Source organism: Pyrgilauda ruficollis, unplaced genomic scaffold (genome assembly GCF_017590135.1).
Source record: "Pyrgilauda ruficollis isolate IOZ18807 unplaced genomic scaffold, ASM1759013v1 scaffold49, whole genome shotgun sequence".
NCBI lineage: Eukaryota > Metazoa > Chordata > Aves > Passeriformes > Passeridae > Pyrgilauda > Pyrgilauda ruficollis.
In genome coordinates this window covers 4583574-4606563 of record NW_024526488.1, presented here as the reverse complement: position 1 = coordinate 4606563, position 22990 = coordinate 4583574, and the positions used below count along the sequence as shown (strand labels likewise).

Sequence of the window (22990 nt, the reverse complement as noted above, 5' to 3'; positions counted from 1 at the left end):
AATTTCAGTGAAACCCTGTGGATTTAGATGCATGGAGCTGATCTATGAAAAAGTTCAAAAAGAGGTGGGGTCACAGCTTCAGGGAAGCCTGACACTTGCACCCAGGACTGTGTGTTGCCATGGCTTGAACACAGACATTGAGCCAATCTCTTTCCTGTAAACAAGAATGCCTCAGTGCAGGACAGACCAGACCACATTGCAGGGACCCCATCCTGGGCATAAAATATTTCCCAGCTACTCAAGCAATATCCTTAGGCAAAAGTCATTCAGAGTATACAAAATATGATCTGAATTTATTTCTGGAGTGCTATTCCAAGTTCCTAGGGCATCAACTTAATAATAAACAGACCTGTTCAAAATAGCTTCAATTACAAATTAGCTCCAAATTTGTCACTGCATTCCCCATCACACACTGCTCAGCTGGAGACGGGCAGGGGAGACAGGTTTGGTTCTGAATGTTCTCAGTTCAAAAAAGATAGACCATGGCTGAACTTTCTTCACATAAAACACAACCATCATGTACAACCCTTAAATGATGGTTCAGGGAATACAAAAACAGATGAAAGGCAAAAGTGTCCAGCAATCTGGAATGCAAGGAAAAATTGTAACAAAGAAAATGGAGGTGAGATGAAGTGAACAGAATAAGGAAGTTTTCCAATTTCCTCCAAGTGAAATAAAACACATGGGATACTGTGAAAAAAATAAAATATCAGAATGGATTTTTCCTTCCCTTTTTTCACTATCACAAAAGTATAAAGTACTTCACCTAGAGGATTATGAATCTCCATTGCTGGTGAAGGACCGCTCAAGGACACTGTAACTTCCTTCAGACTGGGATCAAAAGGGATCTGCCAAGTATTTACAGCCATGGACAGATGGTCTGTAGACAAGAGATGCACTTTGGAGGCTTGAACTGCTTCTTCAACCCATTTTAACACCTAGAAAGAAACGTACAGTTGTTACTATACTATCAGCAATACTGGCTGTTGAAATATTTTCTGCTGAAATGCCTCTCTCTATTGTCTTGTAGATTCCATACTGATTTATTTTTTAAGATGTGAATATTTAAAGGAAATGCAACTTTAATAGAAGATACTAGCAAAGTCATGGTCAGCATGGTGTTTGAAGGAGTACACTAGCACACCTAGATACATCTCTACACAACAACCACAGGTAAATTTTAAATGGAATTAGGGATACAAACCTGTGGGCATTTCTGCTCATCAATTATTAGTTGCATGAAGCAACAAGGAAAATTTTCTCATCAAGTTGTATAGAGTAATTGCTATTTCTGGACTTTTCCAGGGTTTTTTTCCCAGGAAACACTTAATATAAATTACTGTTAGGCATAGCACAGAGGTGGGACTGGAGGGGAACATGGTTTTGGAAAGTATGTCCCTGCAGGGCACAGAGGCTCCCACACCAGGGATAGGACAGCAGCCCAATGGGAGAGCCCACAGGGAAGGAAAGGAAGGGTGTGAGGAAGAAGAGCAGCCAAGAGAAACCTGTATGTACTGACCACAACCCCATTCCTGATGGCACTGGGGAAGAGAGAAGGAATCAGGGGAGAAGCTGAGTTGGACAAGTGGAGGCAAAGGTGTTCCTACCTGTCTTTGCTTCCCACCGCCTGAAGGAATAATTGAATATCTATTTTAATTGGCAACAAATTCATTTTCCTTAAGTCAACTTTGTCTTGCCCTCAACAACAACTGGTGACTTCCCCGTCTTTATCTCAACCCACAAGCTTCCTCAACCCATTCCTCCTCTGCAAGGGATGAGTGAGTGGCTGAGAAAGGGCCTGATAATCAGCCAAGGGAAACCCACCACAACCAACCCAACCTCCCCAGAAACACACCTGGTTAGTCAAACTATATGATTTTGCATCACCTCTGTACATCACAGAGCTGCAGCATATTTTTTAAGTCCTACTGAAGTAATATTGGGTTTGTGCAACAATGTGAATGTGATTCACAGTAATACTGAACCGTGGTTTTAAGCTGCAGCTGACCATGCTGGCATTGAGAATCATCTTGTAAAGGATAGCCATCTTTCGGTTATGTCAGTTCAAGACTTGGAAACCAGCAAGAAACTGACCTGATGTGTTACCCCTCAGTACTGGGGGTCTCCAGGGCAAGTCCTTCAACCTAGGACCCAATTCAACACATTGCCCAAAAGAACCTCATTCCCCTGGCTTATTGTACATTACTTGCCTATTTCATTGCTTAAAAAATGGAAATATGCCCCAGGTGTGTGTGAGAGGTGACTTTGTGACAGAAACTAGATACCAGCCTCCTACAAAAGTGTACTTGTTTTCATATGTTACAGTATGAATGCCCAGCAACCTTTGTGCAAAGATGAAATAAGTTGGAATAAGTGAAATGTGTAATTGAAAACACATTTGAAACGGTGGGGGCAGGTTTTCATCAATGATTCCCTTTCCACTCTTGGGAATGTCCCACCTGAGCCGTGCTGAGTGCTCCCAGCACAGGATGAGACAGCACTGACAGGTGTCCCCTCACCAAGGGTGCGCACAAGCAAGCTGCTTGGGCATGACTGCAAAACAACATACCCAAAAAATCACAGTAAAACTGCCTGTGCTGCTCAAACCCTGCAGTAACGTGGCCCAAGAGAGAACTGGGGTTGTGCAACAGCTGGTGACACCAGCTAGGGAGCAACTTGTGTTTGCTTTAGACAAGCCTGGAACAGGAATCACAAGGCTTCAAAAAGATACAACTCATTTAAGTTCTACTTTAGAAATTATACATCTGGGCCCAAAAATGCTTCCAAAGAAATTTCAGTGTTCTACTCCCAGTGAGATGAACATGACACTTTTTTGTATGAGGTATATGGAAAAGTTCCCATTTAATTCCAGGATCTCACCTCCACAGGTAACTTTTTTAAAGGATTGTAAAATTCAATGAACCCACACAAACTTCAGTTTCTGAGAGTTTTTCAAGATCAAAACTGAAAATGGAAGGCAACAGAACAACCCAGCTGTCTGCAGTCTGGCAGCAGCTTGCTTGTGTAAGTTCAATAGGCAATTCTGGGAGATCCATTTCCCAACCCTGTCATTCCAAAGAGCTTTGCAATAATGCTGTAACACTGATTTAGAAATAGGTTTTTTCTCCTTTGGGACCTTTACAGAAAGCCCCCAAAACAACAGCAGCTTTTGTTGTTCTGCCAAAATGTGACGTGATGAATTTTATTAGAGGGGGAAGGGCAAATAGAGCAATGATTTATAACTTTTCCCCAGAAAATTTGCTCTTGCAACCTGCCCTGCTGTCAGGTCATTTCTTGGAATGCGTACTGAAACCTGGAAAATCTGTGGAGCATGGCCTCTATTCCCATTTGTTTATTCTGGGACTCAAGAATATTTCTCAAGCAGTCAAAGCAACGGGATTTCAGGTTAACTGTTTCATTGCTTAAGTAAATTTAGGTTCATACTTACACCCAAAGAGGAAAAATATTCTAATAATGTTTTTAAATGCACATCAAAAAATATAACTGAGACAGTGCATGAGAAAACAATACTGTAAAAATAAAACATAAATTATATACATAACATATATGAAAACCACACGACTGAAAAGTTTCAGCGTTGGATCTCAAGCTCTTCAAAGTTAGGAACCACAAGAACTAAGCCTGTCTGCTTTCAACTGCCTTTCAAAAGCCATTCTGCAGTTGCTTTATGACAAAAAGCCTTAGGTACATGATCATGGTTTATTTTTTCCAGAGACTCCAAATTCCAGAGAAAACAGAGAAAGACCAGCTGTAACTATTTGTTTTTCCTTTCTTTGTTTGGCATTCACTGTATATTATGAATCTTCAGAATAGAAAGAAGTATTCAGCTGCTTCTCCCATGAAACTATGAAACCTCATTTTTCTATGAAAATGGATAATGCCTGTTTGGGACCAGGAAGAAGAAAAGGCAACAAACAGAGGTATGCAAGAAAACTTCATTCTATACTGTAAATTTGAACTTTTGACTTTGTCACCTGCATTGTATCCTTGAAAAGCAGTGGAGGGGCCTTTTACACCTTTAACTGAGTGAAACAAGATTTCAAATTGCTTCCTCTGCAGCACCATGCAAACACACACTGGTCATACACAGCAGGGACCCCTAACACCAACCCCAGCTGTGTTGGTGTAACCCTTGTGTTGCCATCCCCTGGGAGGAGTAAGAGCCAGCAGAAATGGGATGTTCTCCAGTGGGTTTAGGGACCTCTATTTACAGCACAGCACTCATGAGTGAACACCACCAGACTCCATTCCCTGTGATCTTACAGATGATACCTTCCCCACAACAACAACCCCTTTTGCACCATCCCTTCAAAATGTTTTGTCACCAGTCTTGTCTTCAGTCCCCCCTCAATCTCATCTCATCCACAGCATCCTTTTCTTTCACAGGCTTCTCATCCAATTCCAACTCTTGTTTTTCTCATATAGGTTCATCCAGCTTTCAAGTCACTCAACAACATCCCCTTCTTCCATCAAAGTCCAAGCTGTGCCCTCATGTCATTCTCAGTTCTCCTCCCATCAATGCTCTGTATATGCAAGATCCATTTCTACTCAATTTAAAAATCAGGAAGACAGATGTATTTTTAGGCAGTCTAAGGACAGGAATTTTTCCCTTCTAACAGAAAGGTTAGAAGTAAGAAAAATCAAGTGCTTCAACACTAAAAGAAATGGAAAAAGACCACTCACCAGCTCAGTCCTTGTGAACTCCCAGCTATATCCATACTGATCAATCCAATTCATCAGACATAGGAATGACTCATTTTTGCCACAAACAATCAAAACGACCTGGAAACATGACCTGAACTGCCAATGACTAATAAATCTCCACTATTTTCCACAGCACCATATTCACCCTCTGCTGATCATCACAGTTCATCTCAACACCCCCTCTGGCATCAGTACAAACCTCTGGGCATCACAACCATTTACAGGAATTTCCTTACAGAAGGATAATTAGGTGTGGTGGAATGTAACTTCAGTTCAAGTCAGAATTAGTACTTTTTGGAAACTGGACACAGTTAATGAAAATAGAGAATCTGCTCCTAACAGGGAATTTAATCCATGCTTGATGAATATTCTCAATGCCATGAGAACAGAACCTGAGGGAAGGGTTGGAGCTGTGCCAGGGAGGGTGAGGCTGGAGATTAGGAAAAGGTTCTCCCCCGCAACTCAGGACATTTTACAACTTTACAATTCCATTATTATTTACTCAAAAGCAATGTTGCGATGTTGCGATGAAGCTGGAAGGGGGTGAAAGCAGCTACTGAAACCCCCTGCTCAAAACCTTACTCAAAACTCCAAGGCAGTCTATCCTTTCAGGAAGAAGCTAGTGTTCTTAGAAACAGGGAAGTGCCAAATTCAGAAAGCAGCAGCAGGCACCCGGGACAGCAGCTCATGCCAGCTCCACTCCAGAACACGGTGCTGTCTAGCACCTACAAATGGCTTTACCTGCTCACTTCTACCTCTCAAAAGCAGAAGAAAACAAAACCACAACAATCCAACCAAACCTATACCCTAATACTACAGTCCTGCCAAAGAGCATCCCCCACTGGCAGTATCAGAGGGTCACAGAACTGATTGGGCTGGAAGGGCCCTTAAAGACCATCTCATTCCATGATGATCCCTTCTGTATAAAGGGATTTCATGGAGTCTCACAGAGAAGTTTTACCCTTTCTAGATAATAGCAAAATGCAGGCCAGGAACCAACCAAACAGGTAACTTCTTTTCTTCCAAATTTTAACCTAATTTTTGGAGGATAAATCTTCTGAGTAGTTTCTTCTTTTGATCACCTTCACATCACTGGCAATAGCTTCTATCATTCCCAATGAGAACTTCAATTTTTCTAGGCAACAGCTGTAGAAAAATGCAATTTACCTCCAACATTTATCATTGTCAAAATTTTACAACATAAAGAAGAAGGAACAAACCAGGGTAAATTTTTATTAAAAACTTCAGCTAGTTATTGCCTACACTGGGAATTCAAAGGAGAATGTTTACAACATTATAAACAATTCCAGCTCTCCAGATAAATACCATGTGATTTCACCTCTCTCCAAACTGTTTTCTCACGCACTTCTGAAGTTTCATTCCTGTCTGAGACTCACTGAAGTTCCCAAAGCAAATGGGAACTTTCATAGCATTCATAGCTGTCATTCATAGCTGTGGGTCAGGAACCACAGTTACCAGGAGGGCAGCAGAGGTGGCAGAAGTACTGCAGTGATAACCTCAATTAAAAAGTTACTTCCATGACTCTGTGAACAATGGAAACCTGAGAGTTCACACTATCTATCCTATGAGGGGAACAGTTTTGTCCAGGCTAAGTAAATGTCCTTTGCTTGTTCACAAAATGCTTGTTTAAAGCTGAATGTGTGCTCTTGTTTTGAGCAGAAAAGGCACTACATCACACAGAGCCCAGAACTGCTCCTTTTTTTAAAGGCTCTTCTCCTGGAAGCTTTCTGGCACAGGCAGAGGGAAGTTGGGGAGGTTCTAGTATGATGTGCCACTTCACACTTCCCTATTGTCAACAAAAGTCATAGAACTGCATCTTGATATAGAAGATGGAGAAAGGAAGGATAGGAAAGGTGGAACAGAGGCCACATACTAAGACCAGAACATTTAGAAGTTCGCCTTCGGCTCCCTAACCCACCACCAGGTCTCTTAAAGATTTACATATAACTCTTGCCTCATTTTCTTTATCGATTGCAAAACTCAAGCAAAGTTACCTCATTCACTTGTTTTTTGTCCAAGTGAAAAACTTGACCAGAACTTGTTGAAGCAATTTCTTCATAGACCTTGTAACCAATATGATTCCTGTCATCACAGTCTCCAGTCAGCACAAACACCACCTGGATTTAAAAATAATCAGTGAATCATTGGACACATGGTGCATAGGTGAGGGAAACACTGCCACAGCAGCATTAAGGCAAGACAACAGAATATGTCAGTCAAGATGAGTTTGTTACTCTGCATGGACAGAGGCACTGAATTCAATAATGATGGAAAAAGCAATGCAGAAGAAAAGGAACAGACAAAAATCAATCAACCCTGTCATTCACATAATACGTCTTTTAGAGCAACAAAAAAAAATCCATGTAAGTGATAAGCTGCCAAAACCACATATGCTGGTAGAAGATTCAGTTGCATTATTTAATTCACAATGATAAAAAAAATATTCCACTAAATTTTTCCTTAACCAGATCAGTTAACTCTATTAAAAAAAAAATTCAATACTTAGAATGCAGGATTATGGTCCCTTCTGTAAAAAGATTTCACCGAGTTTCACACAGGAGAACTCTACCCTTAGTCATCGAGAAAACAGAGCATTAAACACACAACCCAGCTGGGAATGCAAATCCCCTCAGTACCTGTGACTGTTTCTGCTGGATGAGTTGAAGCACTTCATGGGTCAGTCTGTAATCCTTGGATCGGGCATCAGTAAATACATAGATGAAAGAGCCGGGCAGGGAAATCTCTAGAGCAATCTTTATTGCCCCAATGCTCATCTCTGGACAGTCTCCACCACCCTATTCAAAAGCAGAAATAAAACATAACTTTTTTTCTTTTAAGGAAAAAACCATACCAAGTAAGTTACTTTCTTTTGGGACATTCAAGACAGCTACTTCCTCAGCCTCTAATCATTTATTCACCTTTTCCACCCTAAGGATTTTATGATTTCTGCAGAGTGCTGTAACATACAAGCAGCAACTGCTACAATTCCAAAGGGAATATAAAGTCAAAGGAAGAGCCCTGATGTTGGCTGGTGTCACGGTCACTCTTATCGATGTCCTGTCCAGCTTTTGTGACAGCTCCATTTCCCACACTCACATGCTCCCTTCCTGGCTGACATCTCCCCTTCCCCGGTAGCACACAGCAGTCACGGAAGGTCAGGGGCACAGACACATGGGAAATGGTCCCAGGCAGGCAGTGCCGAGCTCCAGGAGCACCTCTGGACACCAGAGCAGCCAGAACCTGCCCTGGGACAGGGAGCTCAGCAGAGGGCACAGGTGCCGTGTTCCCACAGCTCTGCACTGCAGCAGCTGCAGAGCTGGAGGTTTTTCAGACCATGTGTTCAATCAAAATGCTTCCAAGTATGACTTTATCTTTATAGGAAAGGATTCATTTTTCTCACTGAATTAAGAATTTGGGAAAAATACTGTTTAAATAAACGCCAACTTACATAAAAATTAACTTGGCATGTTGAAGACAGAACTTTCCAAAGTGCTGCTACAAACTGTAAAACTTGCCCTGTCATCTACAATAGATCTCTGCACGTTAAGTACTAAATATAAAATTTAAATATAAAATTGATTTCTTTTATTTTTACAATAAACATGCCTTCACACATACATATATACAAATCTACACATGCTGGGAAAGAAGAAAGCAAAAAGAGAGCAGTCCTTCATACCTAAGAATTTTGAATTTTGTTTTTCCTCAGTCCTTGTTCATGTTGGGAACAAGTTTAATCTATCAGTATCCTTAATCCAATTTCAAAGAAATATCAATAAGAAGAACATCAATAAGTTTCTCATCTATGCTAAAGAATAAGCATGTGGTCACTGTTTTTCTGTAAGTCATATAAGAACCACTGCCCTTCTTCAAAGTCAGTTCTCCTAAATGTAGCCTTAGTTTTATGGGAAAAGCAAGTGGCAGACTCCAGACAGCCTGAAATTCAAGACAGAACTCTCCAAGAAGATTTTTGACACATGTCAGAACTTTATCTTGGCAATGCCTATACAGTCCAATGGGACACATCAGCATATCCAAATTCTTTCAGCAGAAGACTCTTCCACATAAAGCTTTAATTTGTGGGCAAAGTCAAAATAATAGCTAATTTATACAGACATCTACTTGGAACAGGAAAATTTCTATTCCCACTTCAAGTCTACTTGATTATCATCTCATAATATTCTGTATGGCAGCATCTGTTTTCTACATAGAACATGTAAAGCACTACTGAGCTAAATGATTGCTCTGAGAACATGCATGGACTTTTTAATTCCTATAATGTAGAATAATACTCTTAAAAGGCAGCTGGTAGAACAACAAAACATCATCATCATGGAATGGTTTGGATTGGAAGGACCTTAAAGCCCACCCAGTGCCATCCCTGCCATGGGCAGGGACACCTTCCACTATTCCAGCTTGTTCTAAGCCCTGTCCAACATGGCTTGGGACACGTCCAGGGATCCAAGAGCAGCCACATCATCCCTGAGCACCCTGTGCTGGGGCCTCCCCACCCTCACAGGCAGAATTGTTTCCTAACATTTAACATTAGTATTGTCTTTACTTAAAATTTTTTTAAAAAGTAGAAAATTTTCCATTCAGTACATTCAGTATTTCCTGCCTTTCTCTCCAAATTGAAATTAAATACAACTACTTCGTGAAGCTTTCTGGAAAAGCTGAGGTGAGTGAAGCTCAGGAAGCTTAATTTTCCCTTCAGTTTAAACAGGCCCACAGAAATACACAAAAAATCTGCCAAAAAAAAAAAAAAACCCTTCATTTTAAAAAGGCCCCAAAAAAAAAAAAAAAAAACTGTAAAAAAAAAAAAAAAAAAAAAAAATAAAAACACCAAAACCAAACAGACACCAAAAAACTAAAAACAACACCAAGGAGCCAGGAGCCATTGCTGCCTAGGTCCACGTTCTTATCACACTCTCTGTAAGAATGATTCGAAGGTAATTATAGATGAAATATAGGTGATACCTCCTAAGCTGATCCTGTATCCAAGGAATATGTCCTTTATCACTCTGAATGTAAAAGGAACAGGGCCCAGTTTCTACATTTCTGCAGTGAAATGTACACAGCCCAGTTTTTACCTGATGTCAAATGTCAGCCAAAAAACCCTCCAACTATTCTGTGTGGATGAATGGAAAACAAGAGCTGGGCTTACCCTGATGTTCAGGGAGTACAAACTGAGCATATTTTGATATAATATGTTTTATACACACGATGCCTTGAAATATTTATCTTCACCTTAATTTTAGCTTTGTTCATTTATGAAAATATTTGGTCCATGCCCTTTCTCAAAATGAACCCAGCTCAAAATTTCTTCTACCTCCACAACATTGACTCTTGCATCTTTTATCAGTCATTTTGGAAAAATACTGGTAACAAACCTGTAGAAAGTGTTTATATTTTCTCTATTGCAATATGACCTATCAGTCCTCTTCAAATCATTTTTTAATTTCTGTTTTTGCCCTTCACCAATACAATGGATGAATACAAGTCAGTGAGAGCCTTCATAGAGCAGAATAAGCATATCTTGAAAGTAATTATGAAATATGTGATCAACCAGCAAGCATTACAGAATGAAATTTAAAATTAATTAGACAGAAACTTTTAAACAACTTGATTAGAAATTAAGAGTTTGAAATTCCCAAAAGCTTCACCTAAATCATCCACCTTTTAGAAACAGCTGCAATTACTGTCCAGTACAACTACTGAGAAAACAAAACATGAAAACTGGATGGAGATTTAAAGCTTAAATTTCCCCATGAAGGAGAAAACCACAATAGCTATTGTTTTCTCTGCATTTCAAACCTCCTGCCAACTTTTAAAGTAATCTTCAAGCCATCTGTTCTTACAGGGATTATATCATGTGCCAGTTTCGGAGGGAGAGCCTGTCTGGCACTACTGACTCCAGCAAGGTTCACCACAGGTCAGAAGAATTTTCCCTGGTTAAAGACAGGACAATAGGAGCATATGTTCTGTCAGTAAGGATAACTCCACTCCAGTACTTCCTCCTTTCTTTCTATCAGCAGAAGGAACAGCCGGAGCAGTGTCAGGGCAGGGTCAGGCTGGAGCTCAGGAAAGGTTCTTTCCCAGAGGGTGCTGGGCACTGCCCAGGCTCCCCAGGGAATGGGCACAGCCCCAAGGCTGCCAGAGCTCCAGGAGGGTTTGGGCAGCACTCTCAGGGATGCACAGGGTGGGATTGTTGGGGTGTCTGGGCAGGGACAGGGGCTGGTCCTGTGGGTCCCTTCCCACTCAGGATGTTCTGTGGTCTAAGAAGCCTTTGAATCAGTAAGTGCCAAGTAATGCATGGCAGGAAAGGCAGCACCTATGGAAAACCAGATGGCTCTTATAGTCCTCTTGCTTGAATGGTTTTCATGGAATGTAATATCCATAACACAGTGTAAGTCCATAAAAGTGTCTGTGGACAAGTGGCAGGACTAATGAAAATGCCAACTAAATGTTAGCATTACCTAACTATTCCTTCTTGTGTTATCAAACAGAGTCTCCACACAATGATGTAAACTAAGAAAAAGGAATTAGGATGAGGAGGAAGTTGACAGTTTGTGCAGACAAAATGACAGAGGTAAGTGATCTACATCCTCACGAATACTTGCAGCAGGAATATCAACACAAGAGGAAAGATGGCATGAGGAAACAGTCTTTGCTAGAACCACATAGTAACTTGTTTAAGTTACTCACCTGAACATAAAGTTCCCGAAGTTCAAACTGAAATTTCTTGGGATCTGTGGTTATTGTCACTGGACCAATTTCTAGAATGCAATACAAAGAAAACAGAGTTATCCAAAGGCATACAGTAGTAAAAAAAATGAAACTAAAAGCACTGAACAGAAAGAAATAGTGGAGAATTATATCCCCAGTACTGAAACCTGTGATTTCAAATCTGGTAACTTTAATATTCCAGTATCACCAACCTCTATGTGCCTTAAACACTTATAGGCACATAAAGCCTTTCACCTTTGATTTTGATCAAACCTTTAATTGTCCTTAGTAATAAAAAGTGAACAAAAATTCCTAGAACAAATGTTGCTGGACCAAGAAATAATGTAATTATCCAGAAAGAGCCTCCTCAGACTGGAGAAAATGAGGCTTTGGGAAAACCTTATAGCAGCCTTCCAGTGCCTAAGGGGGCTCAAGGAGAGTTGGAAAGGGACTCTGGACAAAGGGAAATGGCTTCAAACTTAGAAGATACTAGATATTGGGGAAGCAGCTCTTCCCTGTGAGGGAGGGGAGGCCCTGCCACACAGTGCTCAGAGAAGCTGTGGCTGCCCCTGGATCCCTGGAAGTGTCCAAGGCCAGGCTGAACAGGACACAGAGTAACCTGGGCTAGTGGAAGGTGTAACTGCCCTTGGCAGAGGGTGAAATGAGATGAATTTACAGTCCCTTCCAATCGAAACCATTCCACAATTTCACAATTTTGTGATTCTAGGTGAACATGAAAAGGCTTCCCTGGACAGAACATAGGTACTTGGCTTTGCAATTTTACTCCTGTAACAAAGAAAAAAAAAAAAAAAAACAAACAGGAAAAAAGAAAAAAAAAAAAGTGCCACATCTCTTCCCTGGAAAAAAAAAATGTACCTCTGGAAATATCCCCAATCCAGGGGCAGGGGATAGCAGGAGCTGCCAGAAAGAACCAAAGCAGAAACAACTTCATTCATGGCATTTGCCATGTCTGGCCACCAAGGAAGGGGCATCCAAGTGAAATTGCCTGGGTTGTGTAACAGCATCACATATGTGAGCATTTCCCAATCCCATGGAGCTGTCCCTCTGCCCTCACACAGCTGCTTTCCTGACTGGTATCAAATGTGATTCCAGCCAGCTGGTTCCTATGCCATGATTTCCTGCCTGCTCACCTCAATCTGCCTTGGCACCAGTGCCCTCCATTCTTTGCCTGGCCCAGGCAGGCATTGCTGCCCTGGCCATGGGCACTCGCCCAGCTCAGCAAGCGCAGTCAGGGTGCTATGCCAAAAATCAATAAATAAACACACACACACAAATGAAGAGATTTCTGCCAGCTGAGTGCTCCAAAGCATTCACAGAGATCAGCTGAGTCCTGACAGACCAAATGGGGCACAATTCTGCTGTCAGGGTAAAAGCCAAGCATGAAACTGCAACGGTGCCAATTTAATACAGCTGCAGCTTACAGGGAAGTGCTGCCTCAGCAGACCTCACAACGCTTTCCAAGCTCTATAAAAGTTAATATGCATTTATCTTCCATATAATACAGACATTTTTCTTTTTTAAACAATCCAAAGTTTTATTTCACTGGAGTTACAACAACTGCCATCACTAAGGTCTACTCTAATCACACCAGTATTTGCTGGGCAAGCTCTATTTATGGATAACTTTTGGTTTAATTTCTTTGAAAGTCACCCACGAGATCACACAAAACCTTTCCTGGAATATTAAACTGTCCTTGGGGATTTTTTGTATGGCTGTGAGTCACTTATCTGTGAATGCCATGTACTAAAATGCTGCACTACCATTAAAAGGGCCATTATAAGGACTCACTGTTCCTTCACATACCTCACCCTGCTGTGCTCCTGCTCCACCTGGCACTATTCTCCTTTGGGTATCCTTTACAGCAAACACCTGCAATAAAGCTACCTCCAAACTGTTTTGCTTCCAATCTCCCCCTTGCCAAGCACTGTTCTAAAGCCCATCACTGACTGGAGTTTATCCATACAGTAACCCCACTAGCTTCATTATTCCCATCCGTTGAGGGATTCAGTGTTTCAGTCTAGGGCAGTAAATCCTTTGGAAAGGCTTTCTTACGCTATAAAATAAAGATCTGAAAGGCAAGACTCCTTCAGCTAAGCTAAAACAGCCCATCAGGTCAGACGGGCTGAGAACTTGGCTTTATTCCCCCACAGGCAGCACAGGCTGGCTCCAGCAGTGCTGATGCCAAGCAGAGCCTGGCCAGCTTCCTGAAGGATCAGGGCTCCAGCTGCCCTCTGCTGAGAGCTCAGCAAAGAGCTCAGCTGGGAAATGGCACCCAGGCCACAAGAGCGAGGCATGATCAGCCAGCATCGAGTGCTGTGGGCAGCACAGAGCAGAGGACCCTGCAGGAGCCGTGCAGGGCAGATGTCCTCAGCTGATTCCACAAGAAAGGCCGTGTCTGAATGGTGATGATGCTCCTCCTCACCACTTGAACACTCAACAGCTTGTCCCAAAAAACCCAGCAGCTGTTCTTCACATACTGTTGTGCCACCAGCTTATGTCACCTGCCTGCCAGGAAAGCTTTAATAGCCTTCACCAGCTTCAGTTTCTTTCACCCTCATTTGGTGACCTCCAAGTACAGCCCAAATAAGGCTGTTTCACCAACACAGGTGAACACAGGCCTTTAAAGTGTCCAGAATATAAAGAGTGAGCAGGCATTATGAGAAGTGATTTAAATTTACATAACAAGCAGAGTTTAAACAGAATATTCACTCAGAAGCTACACCCTGTAAACACACCAAGCAGAAGAAAATAATAAGCTTTTTAACTTAATTAGCTCTTTAGGCAAGGCTTGACACATGGAATACTCTAACAGAAAACAAAATCAGAGAATAGTTTGGGTTGGAAGGGACCTTAAAGCCCATTCAGTCCCACCCTCTGCCATGGGCAGGGACACCCTCCACTAGCCCAGGTTGCTCCAAGCCCTGTCCAGCCTGGCTTTGGACACTGCCAGGGATGGGGAAGTGTGGTCTCCCATTCTCATGCTGCAATCTGAATCCATTTTTAGGGACTGATATGGGAGTATTTGGAACTGGTTTGTTCTGGGGGGGGGTGGGGGGCATCTCTTCATTGCTCACTACCCCAAAATTTTCATGGTCACCAAGAGGAAGCTGTGCAAAAGTAAAAAAGCTGACACAGCCCCAGAATGGCAGCAAGTCTTTCTGAGTCACCAACCCAATCCTCCGGCCTCACAAGTACAGTGTCATTGTTGGCTCTTCCAGACTGACTTGGGAATCAACAGTCAGAGTTGCACACACATAAACTGGTACCAGCCAAAAGGAACGGCTTTAAAAGCCATTTGAAAGGAACAGCTGCACATCCCTGAGCAAAGCCTGGACTTCTGAAACTGAAATCACAAAAGTCAACATGGCCACTGTGGCATCTAAGTTTGTACCTAAGCAATTAAACCACAACAACACATGACTGAGTAACACAGAAATCAAGGATTTTGATGCTTCCTTTCTGGGGAAAGTCTTGTAAAAACCATCTCATTGGTAAATAAGGAGAAAAGCCCGCAGCAACCTGAGAAACTGGCCATTCCAAAAGGCCCTGCTGTTTTTCCATGGCTTTCTGCCACACCTCAAATGGCCACATGTTTATGTACAAGCTGAGCAGCAAGCATGTTGGGAAAACCACAGATTTCCCCATGACACACAATCGCACATAATTGCCACTGACGGTGATTGCAAATTTGGCACTCTCCCTAGCCCTGACCACGGAACACATCTGCACCAAATGTCTGCTTTGGACAGCTGGGTGCTTTAGGACATCTAGCAAAGAAATATGGAAGTCTTTTGCCTACCTCTCATCAACTCAGAACACTGGATTTGTTTATTCCAGCAGGAATAAGAAAGCTCTAAGTGATACATGGTAGCTGAAGGAATTTTGGCAGAGATGCTAAACCTTGTGGAGTGCTCTCACCCACAGAATTCCTTCTAATTCACAGCAAGGATATTTTCCTGATGCAAAGCCATATCCAGAATTAAAACTAAATAGCTAACTAGAGCAAAGATATCCCCCCAAAAAGCCTCCACACCTTTGAATACTTCCAAAGAAATATAAATTTCAAAACAATGACACTACAAATGAAAAGGTAAAATAGAAAACCCCAAAGCCTATCACGGAATAGCAACAAATCCCTGATATTCCAATAACAATATTAATATCATATTATATATAATACCAAAATCATTACATTGTTATATTATATAACTACATTAATTAGAAACTAATAAAAACTAATATTATAGTTAGCATATTTAGTTATCTCTATAGTAATTAGTATATTTAGTTATTTCTTCATAACACAGTATACACAGAAAAAACCTGGGTGACAATTATCTTCCACATTCTTTTTTATTTATGAAGTGGACTGAAAAGTCTAGCACTGAGCAATTCTGACAGTTTTTGAGTTCAGAGGATTAAGATGGGTTTCACATACCCATACAAACAAATCCTCAGCTGCCAATTTATATATGGTGTATATGTGTGTGTATGAGTACACGTATATCAAATAATTTTCACCACAAATGAAGCGATGCTCAAGGATTAGGAGTAATCAGATTAGACAGCTGAAATGCCTAAACCAAGATCCCTGCCAAAAGAAGCTGCTGTACAATTATTTCCTAAGAGCCATTTACTAAGGGCGCTGAGCACTGGGGTTTATCTGATTTAATGTTCTTCTCAGAGAAAGAAGAGAACTGTATCCAATCCATTGCAAAGCTGTGCTTATAATGCCTCTGAAGACCTTTAGAAGCAGCCACTGCCAAGAACTCAGAGAATAAGAACAATGGTCGAGCTGCTCCAGCCAGCTGTCCATCCTGAGGGCACAGAAGCAGAAACCTGCAATTTTCCAACAGCAAATTGGGTCCTGCAGGCTCTTCCCCCTACAGATCCCTCATGAACTGCCACTGGAAGTGCTTCACAGGGCTCTCCTTCCGTTTAAAGAGAGAGTCATCACACAGGTGAGACTACATAGAAGAAAACCACTTGTAACTGGCATCTCAAATGATAGTGAATAGTTTTGTTCCTCGCACAGCTGACAAGTGCATGCACACGGGATCAGAACCTGTTTCATAGCATTATATTTTAATGAACAAAAAAATGCTGCTGCATTTTAACTGATTGCAAATTTCTGTTGTAGACTACCAAACCAAGAAGCTGACTCCACCATGTAGTAAAAAAGACCAAACTTAAAACCTTGTGCTTCATGCTCTGAAGTGAAGGACACCCCCAACTCCCATTCAGATGATGGGAGCTGTGTGGATAGAAACCTTGCTGAGTTTTTCCAGCACCACAAGGCAGCACTGCTGATGCTGCCTACAGTCATGAGCCCCTCCATGGCTAACACACATCCACTGGAAAGATCATCCCAATGGATTCAGGGAGCACTGAGTGAGCCAAGATGCTTAGCACTAGAACATTCAATAGGCTATTTAAAGTTTCCTCCTAAATGATATTTCCTAATGACTCAGCTGCTTTCAGATTCTAACCTGGCTATAATGAATTTTTTGAAGAGCCCAGAAACTGCAGTGAGCAACTTTTACCGGATTCTTAACCAGAGAGAAATGAGTGAAACCAGCCCAGCAAGCTCACGTTTCCTTAACACACTCATTTCTTTTACTTTTATATTTCTTAAATCATTTTTCAGCCTCATGACTTATGACTACTAAGTGTAACAGCAGACAGGAAGGAGTCAGACTGCTCACAGTTTTTCACCCTGTTTTTCATGAGTTGGCTGTTCACAGACAAACCAAATAGATTATCCTGGGAATTGCAGAGCCCTGCTAAGCAGTCCAAACCAGCACCAGTGAAACTGATGAAGCTCCATCCTCACAGACTCCAAGGGCCACCACCCTCAAGCACCAAACTCTTCACCTCAGGACAGTGGCCAGAGCCTGGCTGAAAATCAGTGACCAAAGATCTAACACAAGCTTTACTAGCAATGTGCCTTAGCAAGTATCAAGTTTGTGTTGTTATTTCCCATTGTTTTAATAGTTATGAGCTCATGACTTTTTTTTTTATTTTTAAGAAAAATAACAATGACAAAAAAAAGCATTATTCATGCTTCATTTCTTGGAAAAGAAAGCTCACTTGGAGACCCAGAGTGGACAAAATCTATTATTCTCATCTTTTGTCTATTGCAACAAGCACTAAGTTTAGCTTACGAGCCTCAAGTGCAGTTGTCTTAAAGTTATTAACCACATGCAGTAAGAAACAATAAAAATCAGGGACAGATTTGCCCAGCACACTGTTAACTCCACCTTCTCAGAGATGGTTAAAATAAATCCAGATTTGCTATAAATGCTCTTGTAAATGGGTGATGCACAAAACAGTCTTGGAACTTCTCAAGCCCTTTGCATGAGAGGCACATCACATTAACCAAGGAATCCTAATCAAAAAAACTACGCCCATAGGCTGGAAATGAGAAAAAGATAGCTTCAATGAAATAGAAACACAGGTTGATTATTGTTCTAAGGAAGTAATCCATCTGAACATCTCCCCTAGCTCCATTAAGAGGCCAGAAGTTTTTATCTATTGCTGGTGCACAATTATGGGCTAAGAGACCAGAAAACTTGAGTCCATGTGGTTCAGATTCAAAGTAATGACTTTAGTGGCTATTAAATGTCCCCAAAAAAAGGACACAAAGCAAGGTTTTTTCCTTTCTGGGGACAAGCAAACATACTGAATGCTGAAATCTGGAGCAGCCCCACGTTCCTGCCTCCCTGCCTTTTGCACAGCCTGGAGGTCTGTTCCCAGCAGGGCCACAGTGCCGTGTCTGAGCTGACTCTGCTGCCTCTGGCCAGCCCTCCATGGATGGCTGCCCAACTCCCAACACACAGCCACGGCTGGCAACTCGGCTGACAGGCCCTGAGAGAGGCCAAGGGCTGAGTGAGCCATGGAGATTATGGGAAGCTCTTACAACTAGGTGGTCCCTGACATCCAAGCCTAGAGCTTGAGCTCCATCCCAGCACTGAGCACATCCAGGACTGCAGCCTGTGCTCTCCTGCATCTCCTGCATGCCCAGAGCTTTGGGGTTTGTGCTTGCCCATCCAGCACTGCCACTACTGCAGGCATTCATGGGCTGCTTTGGTTTTCCAACAACAAAAGGCACGAGCAGACACAAGGGGGAAAAGCTTTGAGCAATTTGCTTTACTCAGCCTACAGTAAAGGCCAAACAGCTGATAAGGACTGCAGACACAGCTTCCTTACTGTCCAGCCTGGGAGCAGCGCTGGATCCCAGGGCTGGCCCGTGCTCCCAACTCCCACTGAACATCTGAGAAGGTCATCAGCTCACTTTCTGTTTGTGTTTATTTCCCCTTGTTAACAACAGGCTGAACAGAGTAAAACTCAGTTCATAATGCTCTTTAAATTCTTTCTCCAGACTGAACTCCAGTTCAGTCCAGGTCTATTTCTGTCTCATCTCTGGGTCTGTGTATTTTGGCACTGTTCCTTCTACACTTGTAACAGCACTGGATAAAGAACGTGCACTGAGGAATCGGGCAGGAACAAATGCAACTACCCATTTCACAGTGCTGCTTTGTGTTAAGAAAAATAACAATGACAAAAAAAAGCATTATTCATGCTTCATTTCTTGGAAAAGAAAGCTCACTTGGAGACCCAGAGTGGACAAAATCTATTATTCTCATCTTTTGTCTATTGCAACAAGCACTAAGTTTAGCTAAGTTTAGCACTAAGTTAGAGCCTCAAGTGCAGTTGTCTTAAAGTTATTAACCACATGCAGTAAGAAACAATAAAAATCAGGGACAGATTTGCCCAGCACACTGTTAACTCCACCTTCTCAGAGATGGTTAAAATAAATCCAGATTTGCTATAAATGCTCTTGTAAATGGGTGATGCACAAAACAGTCTTGGAACTTCTCAAGCCCTTTGCATGAGAGGCACATCACATTAACCAAGGAATCCTAATCAAAAAAACTACGCCCATAGGCTGGAAATGAGAAAAAGATAGCTTCAATGAAATAGAAACACAGGTTGATTATTGTTCTAAGGAAGTAATCCATCTGAACATCTCCCCTAGCTCCATTAAGAGGCCAGAAGTTTTTATCTATTGCTGGTGCACAATTATGGGCTAAGAGACCAGAAAACTTGAGTCCATGTGGTTCAGATTCAAAGTAATGACTTTAGTGGCTATTAAATGTCCCCAAAAAAAGGACACAAAGCAAGGTTTTTTCCTTTCTGGGGACAAGCAAACATACTGAATGCTGAAATCTGGAGCAGCCCCACGTTCCTGCCTCCCTGCCTTTTGCACAGCCTGGAGGTCTGTTCCCAGCAGGGCCACAGTGCCGTGTCTGAGCTGACTCTGCTGCCTCTGGCCAGCCCTCCATGGATGGCTGCCCAACTCCCAACACACAGCCACGGCTGGCAACTCGGCTCACAGGCCCTGAGAGAGGCCAAGGGCTGAGTGAGCCATGGAGATTATGGGAAGCTCTTACAACTAGGTGGTCCCTGACATCCAAGCCTAGAGCTTGAGCTCCATCCCAGCACTGAGCACATCCAGGACTGCAGCCTGTGCTCTCCTGCATCTCCTGCATGCCCAGAGCTTTGGGGTTTGTGCTTGCCCATCCAGCACTGCCACTACTGCAGGCATTCATGGGCTGCTTTGGTTTTCCAACAACAAAAGGCACGAGCAGACACAAGGGGGAAAAGCTTTGAGCAATTTGCTTTACTCAGCCTACAGTAAAGGCCAAACAGCTGATAAGGACTGCAGACACAGCTTCCTTACTGTCCAGCCTGGGAGCAGCGCTGGATCCCAGGGCTGGCCCGTGCTCCCAACTCCCACTGAACATCTGAGAAGGTCATCAGCTCACTTTCTGTTTGTGTTTATTTCCCCTTGTTAACAACAGGCTGAACAGAGTAAAACTCAGTTCATAATGCTCTTTAAATTCTTTCTCCAGACTGAACTCCAGTTCAGTCCAGGTCTATTTCTGTCTCATCTCTGGGTCTGTGTATTTTGGCACTGTTCCTTCTACACTTGTAACAGCACTGGATAAAGAACGTGCACTGAGGAATCGGGCAGGAACAAATGCAACTACCCATTTCACAGTGCTGCTTTGTGATTAATTACCTTACCATGCTGAAATCAAATCAAGAAGGATGTAAAACACTATTTTTAATTCACAATTTATACCTAATATTGCATTACAAAATGAACTTATTTACTGTGACATCTAGCATGATTGATTTTGAGCTGCTGTCCACGCCGCTGTCGACTGGGAATATCCGAGCTCCACCGTCGGGAGCCTCCTGGCACTGCAGGGTACCACAACCTCATCCATAAATCTCCTTCTCCTTCTTCATGGAACTCGGGCTCCCACCATGTCCCCAGATGTACCTCACCATAAGAGGGGTCCAGTGGCTAACTGGCAAAAAAAGTGCAAGCTTCTTTTATTTACAGGATAGATTAATTTTATAACAATGGCTAATTAAAAGCTTCTTCTGCTTGGAAGATTATATTTCCAGATTACTTCCTTCAAAGAGATTTGGAAGATCCTTAGAGAGAGCTACCTTATTGAAGCCAAGTCAGCTTTTTGATCTTGAGACACCAGCAAACTGAAAAGCAACTGGCTCTTTCCTGCTGAAAGTGTGGCTGCATTGCTTTCCCAAAGGATAAGGAACTGCTAGTGCACTCAGAACGCACAGCTACACAAAAGCAGACTCTGTAAGCAAATAAAGTCACCATCAGCAAGCCGAGCATCCTGGGAGCAGGATAACCCAGTCCTGCTCAGTCTGGGATGAGGGGAAACATTCTACATCCCCATTATGTACCACAAACCAAAGTCCCAAGGCAGGAATAGTACTTAACAGGGGTAATTACCCCCCAGTTATTAATAAAGCAGCAGTCAGTGTTTTCTTCAAGAAGCCATTCTCCTAACAAGCTTTATGGAGACCATGGCACCAGTCCATCAGTCCTTAAAAGTGCCAAAAGACCATGGGAACACAAAGACCTCCCAGAGTACGTTTCCATATGAACCCTATCCTACTCTTTAACAAGTTGAGGTTTGCTTTCACATGGTAAAAGATAATTTTACTTTACATCATCATAGGCTTAGGTGGGAAGGGATCTTAAAGTTCTTCTAGTGCCATCCCTTAGGCAGGGACATTCCACTAGCCCAGGTTGCTCTAAGCCCTGTCCAACCTGGTCTTGGACACTTCCAGGGATGGGGTAACTACAGCTTCTCTGGGAACCCTGTGCCGGGGCTTCCCCACCCTCACAGGAAACAATTCCTTCCTAACACTGAATCGATGCTGCCCTCTGGCAGGGGGAAGCCATTCCCCCTTGTCCTGTCCCTCCATCCCTTGTAAAAAATCTCTCTCCATCTTTCCTGTAAGTTACCCACAGGCACTGGAAGGCCACAGTGAGGTCACCACAGCGCTTCTCATCTCCAGGCTGACCAAACCCAATGCTCTCAGCCTTTCCCGTAGGACAGGGGCTCCATCCCCCTGATCTCCTTGGTGGCTCTCCATCTGACCAGAGATGCACTATGATATATTAGGTTTAAATGGGTCTCGGGAGGCTTCTTTGGGTGGAGAGAGTTACATGGCCTGGGACAAAAACACCACTGCTGGATATGAAGCTCAAACACAGTGTGGTAACTTTTCCCTAAAAGAAACACAAAAAAGTAAAGACTGAGCTAGAATTCCTACGAATGCCAAAAACAATCCTTGAAACACTAATAAAATTTTGCTCAGCAAAGTATCAGCAAACCCCATAATTACTCAATTAGCCCTAAACAAAGGGAAAAGATAGACACTAAACACAGACCTACCTACACTTGCATAATTCAAGCACTACTAAATAGAGTCCCCTCGGTTTTCATACCAAACTACCTGTCTCTCACTGTCTCTCGACAGAACACAAGGCAGAAAGAAAAAAAGTTTAATTTTGAAAATTCTAGGAGAATAAAACCAAGGTTCTAGGAGATGACCTGTGTGTGCCTGCACACATACACATACATGTGCATGAACATCATCATTTAGATATTCAAAAAGGCTTTAGGATATATCCAGCTGCCATCCTTTGAGAATGCAGATTTCCAAACATAACAAAAATCACGTAATCTGACGCCAGCTGCTGGGAGAAAGAAGTGTCACATTCAGTACAAAATTCAGACATTCTGCATAAGGTTACTCTGTACCCAAAATATTTTTTCCTTTTTACTACTAGAAATACATCTGCCTTTTTTTCCAAGTAACTGACAGAGTTTTTACTGATTTCAATCAGAAAAGACCCCAGTTCCCGTCCAAGTATTTCACTACAAAGTGAATTGCTAAAGGATTACTAGTGTAAAACCATTAGAAACCCCAACCCTGTCCTTTCAGGCACTACAACTGTAAATTCAAATCTCTGTATCATTCCAGCTAAGTCTCCACTTCACAGAACTAATCCATGTGCAGCTGACAGAACATGGAATGCTACAGCAGAAAACACTGTCCGTGTACACCAATTATTCACTCTGACAACATCCAATTGGGAATA

The 22990-nt window shown here is 42.3% G+C and overlaps 1 protein-coding gene across 1 annotated transcript in view; it reads right to left on the bottom strand.

The window, feature by feature from the left end:
• HMCN1 (hemicentin 1) overlaps nt 1-22990 on the bottom strand; it is a 165391-nt gene that overhangs the window by 121781 nt on the left and 20620 nt on the right. The window contains exons 2-5 of the mRNA XM_041479619.1: nt 11452-11522; nt 7383-7541; nt 6741-6863; nt 767-938 (exon numbers count right to left, since the gene is read on the bottom strand). Of these exons, the coding sequence (XP_041335553.1) occupies nt 767-938; nt 6741-6863; nt 7383-7541; nt 11452-11522 (525 nt within the window). The remainder of the gene's footprint in view (nt 1-766; nt 939-6740; nt 6864-7382; nt 7542-11451; nt 11523-22990) is intronic.